The 17,189-nt window shown below is 49.0% G+C and overlaps 1 protein-coding gene and 1 pseudogene across 1 annotated transcript; both read left to right on the forward strand.

The window, feature by feature from the left end:
• The first annotated feature begins 511 nt into the window (after positions 1 to 511).
• Positions 512 to 2,061, forward strand: LOC117834466 (cytochrome P450 89A2-like; annotated as a pseudogene).
• A 9,456-nt stretch (positions 2,062 to 11,517) lies between these two features.
• On the forward strand, positions 11,518 to 13,179 carry LOC117866894 (cytochrome P450 89A2). The gene has a single exon (XM_034751187.2). It carries the CDS (start codon positions 11,532 to 11,534, stop codon positions 13,071 to 13,073), a length of 1,542 nt encoding a protein of 513 aa, XP_034607078.1. The 5' UTR covers positions 11,518 to 11,531; the 3' UTR covers positions 13,074 to 13,179.
• Positions 13,180 to 17,189: the final 4,010 nt, after the last annotated feature.

Consider the following 17,189-nt stretch of genomic DNA (forward strand, 5'->3'; position numbering starts at 1 on the left):
TGCGAGGCCCAAGTGGCAACAAGACTCCATATTCGCTTTGTGTATCTGCATTGTGTCAGGAGATGATGTGCTGTCTCTTGTTGTACTCGGCATAAAGGGCAATTTGGTGAGTGCGGCCATCCTCGTCGCGCAAGTCGATCAGCTGTCCACACCCGGTCCTGTAGTATCAACCACGCGAAAAATTTGCACTTCGGGGGTGCCCAGCATTTCCATATTGTTTTGCTGTGCGGTGCATAAGTGGATCCTAAGAACTGTGCCTTGTATGCTGATGCCGCTGAATATTGTCCATTTTGCGTGAATTTTCAACAGATTGTGTCTTCCTGTCGTGCTTGGAGCCTTACTGTCGCTACTAGCCGCCATAGTGTGACGAATTCTTGTAAGTGTCGCGTTATCAGTCCGGCATGGATGTTTATGTCCGTCACCCATCTATTGTTGTGTCATCGTTTTCCTTGGCCTCGCCGCGGCCGCCGGTTACCGTCGAGGCAGTAGGCGCGCCGGCAATACCAGGATCATGCCAACAGTAATTGAGGTCAGGGATGCCGACGTCGCCCGGCGCATGATCATCGACCACGCCGACTCCTTCTCCGACAACCCGGCCGTGCCCTTCCCGGTGGACCTCGACGCCGGGTACCCCAAGACCACGAGCATCAACAGCGCGCCCTAGGGCTCGCTCTGGCGCGTGCTCCGGCGCAACCTCACCGCCGGCATCCTCCACCCCTAGCGCCTCGCCGGCCTCGCGCCGCTTCAGTGGGACGCCGCCGAGGCCCTCCTCGCGGACCTCCGCTCGTCCGCCCGGCGGGGAGGACCCGGCGGCGAGGCGGCCGTCGTCGTCATTCGCCACGCGCTGTACGACGCCGTGCTCGGTTTGACGGCGTGCCTGTGCTTCGGCGACGGCGCCATCGGCGAGCGCGACCTGCGCGCCATGCGGCGCACGCTGCGCGAGTTCTTCCACTACAACATCAATGCTAGGCTTCTGGCGAGCTCGAGGGTGGCGAGGTTGGTGCGCTGGCGGCAGTGGAGATACCTCGTCGGCACCCGCGGCAGGCTCGCCGAGGTCTTCGTCCCTGTCATCGAGGCACGGCGGAGGTCTCGGTGTAGCAACGGCGGCGCCGGCGGCGGCATCAGCTCGTACGTTGACTCGCTCCTCGACCTTCGCGTCCCCGACGACGATGGCGATCCGGCCGGCGGCAAGAGTCTCGACGCCGCCGACGACGCCCGGCGGCGCGCGCTCAGGGACAACGAGATCGTCAGGCTCCTCTGGGGGTTTCTGGGAGCCGGCACCGAGACGGTCGTGGCATGCATCGAGTGGACGCTCGCTCGCCTCGTCGCGCAGCCTCCGGGACCTACCGTACCTGCGCGCCGTCATTCTCAAGAGCCTCCGGCTGCACCCGCCGGTGCCATTCATCCTGCGCGACGTCTTCGAAGCTAAGGGCGCGACCGTCGGCGGAACAGCACCGCCGTCTGATGGCTCGCCGGTGCGCTTCACGTTCATGGCGGAGGACATTGGGAGGGACCCGAAGGCGTGGACCAAACCTGAGGAGTTCAGGCCGGAGCGGTTCCTCGCCGGCGGCGAAGGGGAGGACGTGATGAGCCCTCTTCCGGGGTCCAAGGAGATCAAGATGATGCCGTTCGGAACAGGGCGGAGGCACTGCCCCGGTGAAGGTCTGGCGATGATCCACATCGGGTGCTTCGTGGCCACTTAATTTGGTGCGCGAGTTCGAATGATCGCCGCCGGCTGACGGTGTCGGCGTTGACCTTACGGCGAGCAATGCTTTGTTCTTGAAGGTGATGGCGTCGCCGCTGAGAGCGCGCATGGCGCCGCGCGCGTCACGGTTGTTGGCGTGATCCATGCATGTGTCAGCACGCATGATAAAAGAAGATAGAATAAACGGCAGTGGTTAGGGAAATTCATGTCATGTGGGCTCGTCTCCCCCAGCTCAGGCTGAGTTCCTGCGATCTTTCAGGGTTCGGGATTGTGATTCACAGGCCAATGAAATTTATCACGTCATGTGCATTCACAGACCCGGCATCTCGACTGCGGCCAAACGATGGCCATTGTGATGGTCATGATATCTGCTTCCCTTGCTGCGGTCTTTCGAATGTGGGGCCATTGCTTCCGTAGGCCCAACCTTAACTCAACCACATCGACACATATTACAAGCTACTCCCTCCGTTCCGAATTGTAATCCTCCATTTCAAATTGTAAATCATTTTGATATTTTTAGATTCATAATTTTTACTTACATATTTAGACATAAGTATATATCTAGATTAAGTGTATATCTAGATGTATAGTAAAATATATGAATCTAAAAATATTAAAATGATCTACAATTTGAAGTATTGTATACTGCACTCGCATGCCCATCTCCTCGAGAGGGCAGCTCTTCTTCCTACACCTCCCCGTTTGGTGGAAGACTCGATCGAGCCCACACGTCATCATATATAATACAACGATGAATCGCTTTTATAATTGTCCTTGGCTTTCAACTTTTTAGGAATATAATTACGGTCATCAACTTTGACACATGGAGAACCAATCATGCAACAGAGCATCAGTATCCTTGTACGCAAGGACCAAAAGACATGGTAGAATATACTTCATCATTATTATCTCCGTTCTTAAATGTATGATACACCATTAATTATTTTATTCAGTTGAATATTTCTATTTTTTAAAAATATTTATACAAATAGATAAATCTACACATTAAATCTAAAATACTTTTGATGATAGACCTAGTTTGGAAAAAGCCAATGGGCCATATATTTAAGAACCAAGGTATGCATCATATCATGGGAAATGATTTCAGTAGTTAGTATTGCTGTGAGATATATAAATACTACTCACTCTATTCCTATTTATAAGACGTGACATGACATGGTATGGTTTTCTGAATAAGATTTTGACCATTCATTTATCTTATACTATATTATTTATGATTATAAACTTATAATTATTGGAGAGTATAATTGATTACATATTCAACCATATCAAGTTTACATTACAAAAATTAGATCAACCTAGGAGAAGCTATGCGATTTTTCTTTAAGAAGAAGAAATAGGCACCCAAATTCGAGCGTCGAACTTGGGTGGTTAGAATGCACGACCATACCTCCCACTCTAACTAGTTGAGGCAAGCTCACTTCCTTACATTACAAAAATAAAAAATCAATTATTGACTAAATTATTGGTAAACAATTGTAAAGTTTGTATTTTTATATCCGTGTGCGCTTATACACTACACAGGAACGGAGGGATATTTAAGATTGTGTCAACATACATGAGGTGAAGATACCATCATACAATAATATAATTGTGCGAACTCCATTTAGGTAGGCAAAAAAAGTTGCAAACATTTTAAAGATTTACTAATTAAACACGATGGTTGATATGATATATTACCTCGAACAAATCTCATTACCAAGCTCAGCATAACGACAAAACAATAGCTATATTATTACCCGGTTTTTAGGTGAACTGCTTTCAATAGTTATATACATCTGAGAGAGATTTATGCAAAAGAAACATCTATTATGTATTGTAGATTTATTTCAAAAATAAATCTAGCTACGAAACACATCTTAGCAGAGCTGTGTGATTTATTACAAATGATTTTCTAGAAAAAAAAACATCTGCAATATCTGATTGTCAATGATGATATTTTACATCACCCCCACCACCTCACCCACACACAAACACATTTCAGCATAGACACTTGGGCCTAAAACCATGTGCAAAATCATATCGTAGATAGTTTTGCCAACTGACTGATATTCCGTCGGTAATGACCCTTGTTGCGGCTGTGCAATTGCCCGTCTCCTTTATTTCAAAAAATCTTTTCGATGGCAATAATCGCACCTTAGAAGAGTGGTGTCCTTGTACATTGAACTACAATCAATATCATCATACACTACTAAAGGGTTTTCAAGGGTGGTTGAAATAGCATTTGTAGAGGCGGGCGCGCTACCCGTTCCTACTTTTCGCAGCTACAAATAGCTATTTGCAGGAGTAAGTAAAATATCCGCCTTTGTAGCGGGTGAGGCGGTGGTCCACCCTAGCAGCAAATGGCATTTGCAGGGGTCGGCCACTCCATGCCATTTGCAGGGGTCGGCCACTCCATCACCCACCACTGGCAATCGATTAAAATATTAAAAAATTGAAAAGTTGCCAGCGGGGCGTGCCGCCGGCCACCAGCCCCTGTGCACCGCCTCGCCGGTTGTCGGGCCCTCACGGGTGCTGCTCCCCCATGGATCTGCGCTACCTCGCGCTCTCGCCGCCTGCTAGCCACACGTGGAGCCTCACCGCCGGGCCCCGCCAGGGAGTTGCATGTCGCCGGCAGCCGCACCCACGCCAACCGTCGCACCTCCACGGGAAGCCACACGCTATCGGCACTCCACCAGCCGTCACACCCCCGCCGGAAGCCGCGTGTCGTTGGCACTCCACCAGCCGCTGCGCCCCCACAGAAAGCCGCACACCTGCACGTCGCCGACCGAGGAAGCTAGGGCCCGCGCCGCAATGTGGCCGCACCACCTCCGGCCGAGGAGGGTAGGCTCCCGTGCACCCCCTCCAGCTGGGGAGGTGGGCCCCCGCGCGCCGCATCCGTCCGGGGAGGCTGAGCCCCCCGTGCGCCGCCTCCGGGAGGCTGGGGAAGCAGGGCTCCCGCACACCGCCGGAGGCCGTGGTCCCGCCGCTGCCACTGGAGGCCGCCTCATCGTGCCGCAGGAGCCCGCGACGCCATCCTTGAGAGACCGCTGCGCCGCCGCTGGAGGCCGGGCCCCGCCGACTTTCGTGCCTCTACGGGACCGCCGCATCGTGCCAGCCAGCCGCTCCTGTGGAAATGGATAAGGAGAGAGAAGGAGAGGGAAAGAATGAGAGAGTGGAGGAAAGGAAGAAGGAATGACCGGATGAGGGAGGAGAATAACTGGTTGGAGTGGAGAGAGATGGGAGTTTCAGCCAATAGGAGTGCTTGGTTTGGGTGGTGCGGATCGATGACGTGGTGCCTTTGTGTTTCTTATGTGAACTTATAACACATTTTTACACCATTAAATGATCTCAAATGAAAAACTAAATCTAAAACTTTGATATAAAGTTTGTATTCATCCGAGGTCGTTTGAAAAATTAAAAAATTAAGATTTCAAAATTAGAGAGCTTAGAATTACATTTTGAGCTATTAAACAACTTTGAATGAAAAAGTTATCAGCTACAAAGTTTTAGATCGTATGAAAAAGTTTGTATTCAAAAAATATATCCTTTAAACTTAATCCATCCAATCCTTAACATCAAGTGAAGAACTTGTATGTTTGTGACCACATATACATATACTCACGCATATGCTCTATATCATTAAGAGTTACCACTTTCATATAGAGCTTCTTCTCTATATTCGAAGTCATTTGAAAATTCAAAAATTGTAGATTTCAAAACTATAGAACGTAACAATAACATTTTGAAGTATTAAACAATCTTAAATTGAAAACTTGTCAACTTCAAAGTTTAAGGTCTCGTAAAACACTACAAATTTGATGTAGAGCTTATCTATAGCCAAAGTCATTTGAAAATTCAAAAACTTTAGATTTCAAAACTAGAGAACGTATAATAACAGTTTGAATTATTAAACAATCTTAAATTAAAAACTTGTCAGCTACAAAATTTTAGATCTCATCGAGCTATAAAATTTTGACATAAAGTTTGTCTTCATCCGAGATTATATGGAAAAGTTATGAATCTATTTTGACGCGACTATTTCTAGGGGTGGGTCATGCCATCAACCACCCTGGAAAAGGATTTTTAGGGGCAAGCTGTAACAATTCTACCTTAATTAGTTGTACTTAAACCTAAACAAGTTGTTAGTCACTAAGCAAAAGAGGTAAAATGTCCTTTTTGACCCTAAAAAGCTCTTTTTGGAGTTAAATTTAAAACTTGAGTCTTTATATACAAACTTAAATCTTTTGCCCAAATAAGAGTTGTAAAACTTTTAATTTCAAACAACTTTTGTTAAAGACCCTTTGGCTAATTCAGAGAGGGAGAAGGTCAAAAATAAGAATCAAAATAGGAGTGTTATAAAACCCTGCAAACAACCTAAGTCCTGGAATTCAAGTTGAAGTTGGGTAAATAGTCAACTCAGCCCTCTGGACGTCCCAGATCTAAGTCTGGGAAACCGTCCCGAATGCGCCTCTTGGCGAAGGTGTTCCCCGAAATCTTTTCAAAATCTGAGCAAATACTTTTAATAAAGTTGAACTACAACCACAGTGCTACAAGTTTGCTTAAGGGGTTTTCGAATGTTTAGTTTGAAAATCGTGAGGAGTGCCCCCCCCCCAAAGTCGATAGTGTGCGCTGCCCGACCTTGCCTCGACGCCAGCGTGCCCGGGCATGTTTGCCCGTGCGTCGCCCGCCGCGTGGCCGCCGTCCACCGGCAGCTCGCCGGCGCCCTATCCCCGACGGGGGAGCGACAGAACGGGAGCCTCGACGCCCAACCCGCGCCCACGACAAGACGGGGCGAGCGCCGTGCTGGCCAATCGCCGGCTGAGCACATCCTTCGCCGCTGCCGCGCATCCACGCCCGCCAACCGGAGCTTTGCCCGCTCGCCGGAAAAGCCGCCACGCCGCTGTCGTCCCACGCCTTCGCCCGCTCGCCCAACCAGCGCCCGCGTCTCCCTTCCCCTCGCACGCCACGCCACCACCGGGCACCGGCCGAGCCGCCGCCCCCAATCCGACGCTTGATGCGACCAGACACACGCTCGACCTCGCCAATCCTCCTGCCCGGCAAAACCGCGCTTGCCTGACGCTATCTCCCTTGCCCAATGCCCGGAGGATCCTGTCCCTGGAGCTCCGCTTCTTCGGCCAATGGAGGCGCCGACCAATCGCCACCGCGACAGAGCACTTCCTTCTCCCTCGATCTTATCCTTTCGCCCGCTCAAGCTCATTTCCTTCCTCCGAACACTTCCGCGCATCTATTAAAAGGTACCAAAGCCTCTTACCCGAGTCCCCTTCGCCATCGCTGCCTTTGCCACAATACCTGCTCTGTTCTTCTCCACCGCACTTGCCGCCGCCTGAGCTCTCGGTGGAGCTCCCCTTTTCGCCCGACCCCGCGCTTGGCCGACACCACCAACCGCTTCACCATCCTCTCACACAGCTCTAGAGCTTGCTTGTTGTCCACGAGAAGCACCACCGCCGCCGGAGCACCGCCGAACATCACCGCCGCCCGAAGCTTACCACCTTCAACTGTTCCACTTCGGCTTGTTTCTTCCCGACCCCAAGACCTCGTCCATAGGACTGGAGGTGAGCTGCCGACCCCTGTTCGTCTCGCTCGACCCTGTCCGCCTCGCCCAAGTGTTGTCCGCCTCACCCGAGGGCTCGGTTGTGTCTTTTTCTTTTGACCGAGGGTATCTGTGTAAATTTCGAGGACTTCTCTGTGTTAAATCTGAGGATCCTGGTACAGTTTTTCCTTAAGTCTAAGGGTCAGATCGTAAGTTTTTCCTGACCCGACTCTTTTAACTCGTTTTGAATTGATAGGAACTTGGAAGTTGCATCTTAAATCGAGGAAAAATCAGAAAAATACCAAATCACTTTTGTTGGAATCCTTATTTTGTCTAGTTTCTTACAAAAATAAGTTTGCTCATGTTACTGTTGTAAATAATATCTTATCGTTTTATCCCTTGTTTAGGCCTTTTAAATCATAGTAAATAGAAGAAAAGTGCTAAATAGATATATCCAACTCTGTGGTGAATGTGGCCTATAGGCAACTTCCTTTCTACCGTAATCCCTGTCGTGCATCGTTCGTGTTCGCGTCTGGTTGAAACTAAACTCCTGCATGTGCATGTCGTGTAGAAGCTAATCTCGCCGATGGAACCTATGAGCTCCACCCTGCACCGGAGGAAGAACCTGCTGCAGGACTTCATCACTTGGAGGGCGAGCCTGAGCTAGATCAAGACCCCAAGGAATCGCTAACCTTTCCGGAAGGCAAGCCCCGATGCATGCTTCACTGTTTTTAAACTATGCAATATGTTGATACTTATGATTGTGCATTTATGTTTATAGGAGTTGAATGACACCTTAGATGCATGAACTTAGCACCCTTTTGATCTGAACACTAGCATGATAAGTCGTGTAGATGCAATGCTTAATAGGGCACGGTAAAAGTCGAGTGATTTCCTATCACTCGCGAGTTATAGGAGTTGTTTGTTACTTATGTTACAACCATAAGGACGACGGGTAGGGCAGGGCCTTGTGAACTGTTTTGGTGGTCGGTGGATTGCCCCGTCTGTCTAAATGAAAATGAACTAAGGTCGAAACGTGTCGGCGTTCGTGATCAAGTGTTTGAAAGTACTAATCTCATACCTAGTATGGGATAGGAAAGCCTAGTACCTGATTGAACTAGGGCGTGGCTTATACTCCTGTTGTCCCTGGAACGAGGTTTCCGTGGTGCATCATGTGGGTGCAAGTGCGGTCACAGTGCAGCAAGAGGCCGGGACTGTGGAGCATTGCATGCCAAGGGAAGTTTGGCCCTGACACATGCCTGGGGATTGATGGGGACGGCTGGCAAATGAAGCGACCCTTCGTGGTGCGTGGATGTCGTGAGATTAGGTTCGTCATGCATGGTTAATAAATTCGAATCGATTTGTCTGCCTCTCACAGTTTGAGACTGCTTGATCGCTATTCTGCACTGAGTAAAGATGGAACATGATGATGATATTAATCTTGATGCTTGTTCTTTAATTATTTGGAAACTATGCTTGCTTAGTATAAATTGCTAATCTAGACTTGTTAAAGAACGTAGAACTTGAGCTAAAATATTGAAAGTAAGGATCGACTATAGACGCTTTTGGCAAAGCAAACCCAAAGCCAAAAAGCCTTGCATGTCTAGATTTTCGTGGTAGTAGTTATCACCTGTCGGGTCAGTCTTGCTGAGTATTAGTTGCTCAACCTTGTTGTGGCTTAACTTTTCAGGTGGTGTTAATAGTTTGGCTGCTGGCACCACTTGGCCTACCCAGCTCCCTCCGGGCTGGACAGTCGAGTGGGATCCCTCCTCGGACGGCGAGGGCAGGGATTTTTGATGTCATGATCGGCTTCATCATGATATCGTGTATCGACGCTTAGCTTCCGCTTGTTTGCTTCGTCTGGTTGAACCTTGCAAACTTGTTTGAATTTTGGAAACTCTGATGTAATAAATGTTGAACTATGTTAATGTGATGGGAATGTTGTAACCTCTATGCTACTCACCTTCGTGTGAGCAATGCTTCTCGATCCTGTGTAAGTGGTTTATCGGATGAAATCTGACGGACGACTGAGTTGACTTGCTTAAAGTGCATGATCGCGTGTCAGGCGACTTAAGTGCATTTTAGCCAAGTTAATTTGGGCGGTTCCGTCACACAGGCCATGGGGCGACCCGTTCGTGAAAATGGGGCTATTTCCACGAGTGGGTGATGGCATCACCCACCCCTGAAAAGAGCATTTCCGGGGACGAGTGACGGCATCACTCGCCCTTGGAAATAGCCTCCATTTTCAGGGGCGGGCACCGCCCCTGCAAATGCTTCTACAGGGGCAGGCCAAAATGCTACAGTAGCCCTGCATTTTGTAAGTGCCCTAGAAAAAAATGGGTGCCCTACAAATCATTTTCGTAGTAGTGATATAATTGGATATGTAATTTATCATTATATAGTACATATATATGTTTTGTAGTGCTTGAAACAAGATTATCTTCGGTCACCAATTTGACCTTCCATGGGCTACCAGCAAGCACCACGCATAATCAACTGCATATTGATGCGAGGGTCCAAGATGCTGCCTAAAATGTTCGTTCCAAAGAGCAATTATTGCCTCCAATCATATAGTGAGATCATATCATGAAATATAAAAGCACTAAAGTACTAGCCCACAATTGGCGGGATTTCAGTCAGATTTATATCGGTAGCCTGTCACCTCGGCAGAGCAGAGCTTACCAGCCGCGCCAACAAATTAAGGCCTATGTGATTGGATGGACAATCTTTATATGTAGGCATCTTGTCGCAAACTTGGTATGGTTATTCCGGTATCTAAATAACCTCATATTTTAGAAATATCAAATGCAAAATTTATATCTTAGCCAGTTTATCAATTTTAGATTACTTTCCTTAGTGAAACTTGTTTAACTTTGATCAAGTTTATAGAAAAATATATTAACATCTATAATATCAAAATATATTTCATGGTCTATATAGTGAAATTAGTTTGATGTTGTATATAATTCACCCCAACTCTCCCTAAATAAAGGAGGAGTTGTGGTGACTCTCCCAATACACCGTTGGCTTAGGATGAGATTAATGGGAGACTGTAAAAGCAACTCTCCCAATAACAGTGAAAGTGATATTAGTATATCCCTATTAACTAGTTATTGGTAACTATTTACTGGGAGACTGCTGGAGGTGTTCTTAGTTAAGCACTTCATGTTCATGTATCGTCCTTTTATTAAATTCTTACTAGAGTTTTATGTCATCTTTTTGTTCTTTCAAAATTGTTGTCACTGCGCTACATAGTCCATTATAAATCATGTATGCATAGCATATTAAACAATAGTCATACATATTTTTAGATGTAAAAATGAATCAATTAATATCATATTTTTTAAAAAAATGGCCAAAACAATGAACGGTAAACATATTGTCAATCATCAGTGAAGACGGAGAAGGTTTTACGACTAAGATAAAAGCAACATTGCAGTGGGGAACACGTTGGAGCGCTGATTTTTGCAATAAAGAGCGTCCTGAATCACGGCAACTTTTAAGTGGAGTCTAATATTTTGTAGCGAAAGGTAGCTTGTCACCCTCACCGGCACAGATCGCCTACCCATGGCTGACAGGCCCCGAGTGTCTGCCTACGCTTGTGCCCATTTACTTGGGTCTTACGTTGTTATAATCTTATTACTGTCGCTTTAATCATGAGAGACGAAGAGGTTATTTGGTAAGACTAGAGCAACGTTGCAATGCAGGACACGTAGGAGCGCAGAGTTGCAATAATTTTTTAATAAGATGAAGGGTCAAATGAGCGAACAGCTACAAATATTTTGGTTAGGGGGGAGTACTACTTAAGCACTTCATATATCATCATTTCATTAAGTTCTTACTATAGTTAGAGTCAAATATTGTTATGTCACTGTGCTCCATAGCCCATTATAATGCATGCTACGCATATATATAGTCACTCCTACAAAACATAGATATCATATATTTTTAAATAGGAATTTCATTGTAGCCTATTGCACGTTCACCATTTATTTTTGGTCTTTACGATTGTTATGATCTTATTACTGTCGCTTTAATCATGAGAGACGAAGAGGTTGTGCGGTAAGACTAGAGCAACGTTGCAGTGCAGGACACGTAGGAGCGCAGATTTGCAGTAATAATGTGGCGTAAGACAGCGTCTTGGATCAATCATTCCACGTCTCGGAGTTAAATTTTTAATTAATAGCGAAAGGTAGCTGGTCACCCTCGTCGGCACACAGAGCTTACCCATGGCTGACAGGCTCTGAGTGTCTAAGCTTTTGTGCGCATTGGATGGCCATCTATATATACAGTATACACATAGAAGGTCCCACTGCAAGAAACCGATCAGAAGCCATGGAAGCAATGCAGTTGCTTGCCGCCGTTCTCGCCGTGCTCGCTTTATTCCTCGCCGCTTACTGGCGACCCCGCAGCAGGCATGCCCACACTACCAGACCAGTGCCAGTAATAATTGAAGTAGGAGACCCCGACGTCGCCCGGGCCCTGATGTTCGACCACGCCGACTTCTTCTCCAACCACCCCGACGCCGTCCTCGGCATCGACTTTGACGCCGGCCAGCCGAAGACCGAAAGCATCACCTCTGCACACTACGGCACGCTCTGGAGCGCACTCCGGCGCAACCTCACCGTTAACATCCTCCACCCCTCGCGCCTCGGCCACCACGTGGAGCCGATCCAGCGGGACGCCGCGGAGGCCCTCGTCGCCGATCTCTCCACCCGGGTGGCCGGCGCCGGCGAGGAGGTGGCCATTCGCGAGCGCGTGTACGCCGCGGTGTTCGCGACGATGGCGCGCCTGTGCTTCGGCGACGGCGTCGGCGAGCGCGACGTCGCCGTCATGCGGCGCACGCTGCACGACTTTTTCCACTCCAACGTGGACATCAAGCTCCTAGCGAGGTCCAGGCTGGCGAGGCTGGTGCGCTGGCGGCAGTGGAGGTACATCATCGGCATGCGCCGCCGGCTGGACGAGGTCTTCGGCCCCGTCGTCGAGGCACGGAGGCGGCAGTCTCGGCGCAGCGACGGCGGCGGTGGGAGCTTCTCGTCGTACCTCGATTCTCTAATCGACCTTCGCGTCCCCAGCGACAGCGACGATTCCGAGACCGGCGGCGGCTTGGGCCTCGGCGCCCGGCGCGCCCTCAGGGACGACGAGGTGGTGAGGCTCGTCTGGGAGTTCCTGGGGTCCAGCACCCAGGCCGTGGTGTCGTGCGTCGAGTGGACGCTCGCCCGCCTCGTCACCGAGCCGGAGGTCCAGAAGAAGCTATACCACGAGCTCATTGCCGCCAGCGATCACCGTAAAGGCCAGGTCTCCGACGAGCGCCTCCAGGAATTGCCGTACCTGCGCGCCGTCATTCTCGAGAGCCTCCGGCTGCACCCGCCACTGCCAACCATCCTGCGCGAGGTCGGGCCAGAGGGCGCTGCGGCCGCCGGAGCGCCGCCGCCGCCGCCTGACGGCACGCCGGTGCGGTTCCTGTTCAATGCAGGACAGATCGGGAGGGACCGGAAGACGTGGACGGAGGACCCCGACGAGTTCAGGCCGGAGCGGTTCCTCGCCGGCGGCGAAGGGGAGGACGTGAGTCCCTTGCCGGGGCCTAAGAAGATCAAGATGATGCCGTTCGGAGCCGGGCGGCGGCACTGCCCTGGCGCGGGGCTGTCCATGATTCACGTCGGGTGCTTCGTCGCCGCGCTGGTGCGCGAGTTCGAGTGGGCGCCGCCGGCTGATGGCGGTGGCGGCGTTGATCTCACTGGGACCAATACGTTGTTCGTGAGGATGATGGCGCCGCCGCTGAAAGCGCGAATAACACCACGCACGTCTCGCTGAGTCCTAGACGTGATATGTAATAAGAAAAACAGTAATGCTCAGGAGCGGACGTCCGACGCATAGGACGCTCTAATCGTTACGGGAAAGTAAAAAATTACCGAGTGTATTTTTTTTGCCGAGTATTTTTTTTCGACCATTTGGCAAACAAGCTCTTCGCCGAGTGCCAAGCCAAAAACACTCGGCAAATAAAAAACACTCGGCAAATCAGGTTTTGCCGAGTGTCAAATAAAAAACACTCGGCAAACTACCCTCTTTGCCGAGTGTCAAAAAAAACATTCGGCAAAGAGGGGGGCTTTGCCGAGTGTCAAAAAAACACTCGGCAAAGTCTGAAAATCATGAGATTTGTCATGATGTGATGATATAATACGTGGAGGCTGTGGAAAAAAATTGAGAAGGTTTTGCACATTTCATCATGTACAATGATTACAAACCGAAGCATCTCAGAAGAAAAATAGTAACTTTGAGAGGATTCAATAAGATTTAGAGTCGAAGTGACGGTCGAGTTTGGTTTGCCTACAAAACTTTTTGTATAGTCAATAGAGAACATATATTGGTTCGTGTGAAAATTTGGTATTTTTTGAAACTGTTGGATATTTTTTAATTTTTTTTCAAAAAAACTTTGCCGAGTGTCCTACGTGCGACACTCGGCAAAGAAACCCTTTACCGAGTGTCCACGTAGGACACTCGGCAAAGGGCCAAACCCACCCGTGCCGCATAAAAATTAAGACCCCCACCCGTCCTCTAGCCTCCTGCACCAACCGCCCCCACACCCTCCCTCTGCGCGCACCCCCGGCCGGCCCCTCCCTCCGCCCCCTCCCCTTCCCCTCCCTCTCCGGCGCCTCCCTCCGCCCCCTCCCCTTCCCTTCCCCTCCCTCTCCGGCCCCTCCCCCACCCCCTCCCCGCCGCCGGTCCCTCCCTCCGCCGCCGGCCAACCCCTCCCCTCCCCTACTCCCTCCCCCTCCCTCGTTCCCACCGCCCCCTCCCCTTCCCCTCCCTCATCCCGACGCCGCCCCTCCTCCGGGCCAGATCTGGCCACCACCGCCGCGCCGTCCCTCCTCCGGGCCGGATCTGGCCGCCACCGCCGCGTCGCCCCTCCAAGCCGGATCCACCGGCACCGCCACCTCCCCCCTCCAGATCCGCCCCCTCCCCTTCCCATCCCTCTTTGGTGCGGGTGGTGGCTGGCGGTGGTGGCGGCGGCGGCGGAACAGGTTTTTTTTTATTTTTTTCAAAAATTGGATGCCGAGTATTTTCTGGCCACTCGGCAAAGACTTTGCCGAGTGCGTGACACAAAACACTCGGCAAATACTTGTTTGCCGACTCAAAGTTTGCGGTGTGCCGTTTGCCGAGTGTTACACTCGGCAAACGGTTCGCCGAGTGTATTTTGCCCTTCGCCGAGTGCCCATGGCGATTTTCCTGTGTCCCGTAGTGAATCCGGTCACCTTTGTGTTGTTAGTTAATTAAATTAGAACAGTATAAAATGATGTGGTCTAACTTGCACCACACATTTTTGTACTTTCATTCTTTATCTCTCCCAACTACTCTCTCTCTCTCTCTCCAATTTCCAACCATTCAGCTCGATGAGACTCCGGCGAACGCAGCGGCCGCATGGGGCAACGACATCGGGGCAGCGCTCGAACGGGCGAGGAATAAGAAGCACGCCATGGCACTCCAACGAGCATGGCAGCGAGAAGCGGCGTCAGTGTGGTGAGCGCGACAGCGACACGGGCAGCACTCCGACGAGCGAGGCAGCGGATTGCCGTGATTTTGCCCGATTCCCGTGAGCTTATGGATTCTGTGGGGCAAGACCATGGCCAATCTACGCACGCTACCGGAGCCTGGGAAGGGCGTCGGGTGCTGCTCGAGCGTCGGGGGCGCGGGCCGCCGCTCCCCTGCGGCCAGGGGGCGAGCCACGCCGGTCGCTAAAGAAGTTGCTCCGCCCACAATGAGCTTGGCCGCCTGGGAGATTCACGAGGAAGGCTGTCGGGCGTCGGGGCGCTGCCAGGCGCGGGCTGGAGCTCCCCCACGGCTAGGGACGAGCCGCGCCGGCTGCCGCCATCCTCCTCCAGCACCGTTTCCTAGCGTCGGATCCCACTGTGTAGTGCTCCTCCTGCTAAGGTTTGCTTCATGTTGCAAGCGTATGTTTCAAGTGTTTCAGAAGAATGTTGCAAGTGTTTCATGTGGATGTTGCAAAGTAGATCTAGATGTTGCATATGTTTCACACATGTTTTATCTGGATGTTGCATTTTCAATAAAAGATTTGAATGTTCCATGCAACATGAAACAGATGTTGCGGCAGGTTTTTTTCCTCATCATCAACGAATAGCCCCCCGACTGCCATGTTGCAATAGGTATCTCACGACGTTGCAGTAGGGATTCTTGGATGTTGCAAGCGCTGTAGATGCGCATGGGTTTTGCGGATGAACGTATCGTCTGATGTTGCACGATTGATTTTCTGAGATGTTTTGATGTTGCAATAGTTGGCTTTTGTTGTTTCATCTGTTAATTTTTCATGATGCAATATTTCTTCCCGTACGAGCTCAACCCCAACTCAACATATGATGATTTTTTGGAAATGTTGCATGAAACATGTGTCCAATGTTGCGGTGGGAATTTTCCCTCACGAATATTATGTTTATATTGAGCTATTTTTCGCATCTTTTTCATGTTGCAACCATAGATTTTCGATGTTGCAGCTATTTTGTTTTGATGTTGCAACGAAATGTCAGATAATTAGTGGTATTTATTGTGGTACTACTGTAGCCGTCAGGTTTAAAACGAATAGTGATGCATGCGTCCGACGGGAGTTGCTCCCGCTGGACGTCCGAGCGCTAGCAAGCCCCTAAGAAAAATCTGTCCCTGTGTAAGGTGACAGGTTTTTTTAAGTAACTTTGAGTCGCATCCCACCGAATTGTCATCCATCAGCAACCACCGCCGAATTGTAATCGCTTTAATTTCAATAAAAGCAGGCCGATCCAGGGAATAATTTTATCGCCGATAAAATTTCTATAAATCCGATAACTCCGTTTATCAGCAAGGTCCGGTAAAACTATTTTTATCATCAAAATTTTAATTTTCAGCTGAATTTGCACACAATTGACTGATCGACCAACGTAAACATGTGATATTATCTTATTTCAATATTATTACTTGCAGTTTCACTATGTTAAACGGTTTGAAAACAATTGGATAGTTATTTGAAGAAATTGGGACAAAATTTTGTTTTAGTTTTAACCGAAAACCAATCCGGTAAACCGATAGATTTCCAATAAAGCCGATAAACCCGTGAAGATGGCACAATATCATATTTCGCTACAAGTTCATAACAACTTGTCTTGTGTTGCAAGGAACTAGTGATTCTTACCATCACTTTGTCGGAGAGCCAGCCACGACCATCTTCTAGAGAAGATGGATCAATTGCGAAGGTGATTCGTAGCCAATTCTTGCATCCCACAGAACATCTTGACAATTTGTTTCAAACATGTTACATCTCAAATAAAACGGTGATCTCAAAAAATATTATCTTGCAACCTATGCATGCAGCATTCTGTATTCTACATGCGGGAAAAGAATACCTGGCAGAAGAACCACTAATTATTCCTTTGCCAGCAGGCAGCAGAACTCCATATCATCTTTGATGTCTTGAAGGCAGGATAGGTCCAGTTTTACCTGTAGCATGTCAAGAGAATTTCGCACCTGATTGATAGAACCTAGACGATTGACACTAAAATAATCTTGTAATCCATGACTGTTAAATTTCATCACAAATCACTAAAAAACTATCATAAAACAATGTCTGTAACGTTTCAGATATTATCATGTATTGAGTGTCACAGATTAACCTGCGTGACGTTTTCGCGTAATCGTCATGGATCAACATAATCTGTGACGTTTCTTAACCTTCACGGAATGGCTTTAAGCCCGCGTAACCTAGCCCAAGCTCAGTGTTAGTGACGAAAATAAACATCATAGATAGTTGACATGTAGGATAAAATTCGTCATGGATTGTATAGCCACTTCACCATTTGGCCAACTAAGCATGACATGGCTGCCAATGTTGACATGGACGATGATGTATAGGTCAGTTTGTGCCCATTTATCTCATTCTACTCATTTTCT

Source organism: Setaria viridis, chromosome 8 (genome assembly GCF_005286985.2).
Source record: "Setaria viridis chromosome 8, Setaria_viridis_v4.0, whole genome shotgun sequence".
Taxonomy (NCBI): domain Eukaryota; kingdom Viridiplantae; phylum Streptophyta; class Magnoliopsida; order Poales; family Poaceae; genus Setaria; species Setaria viridis.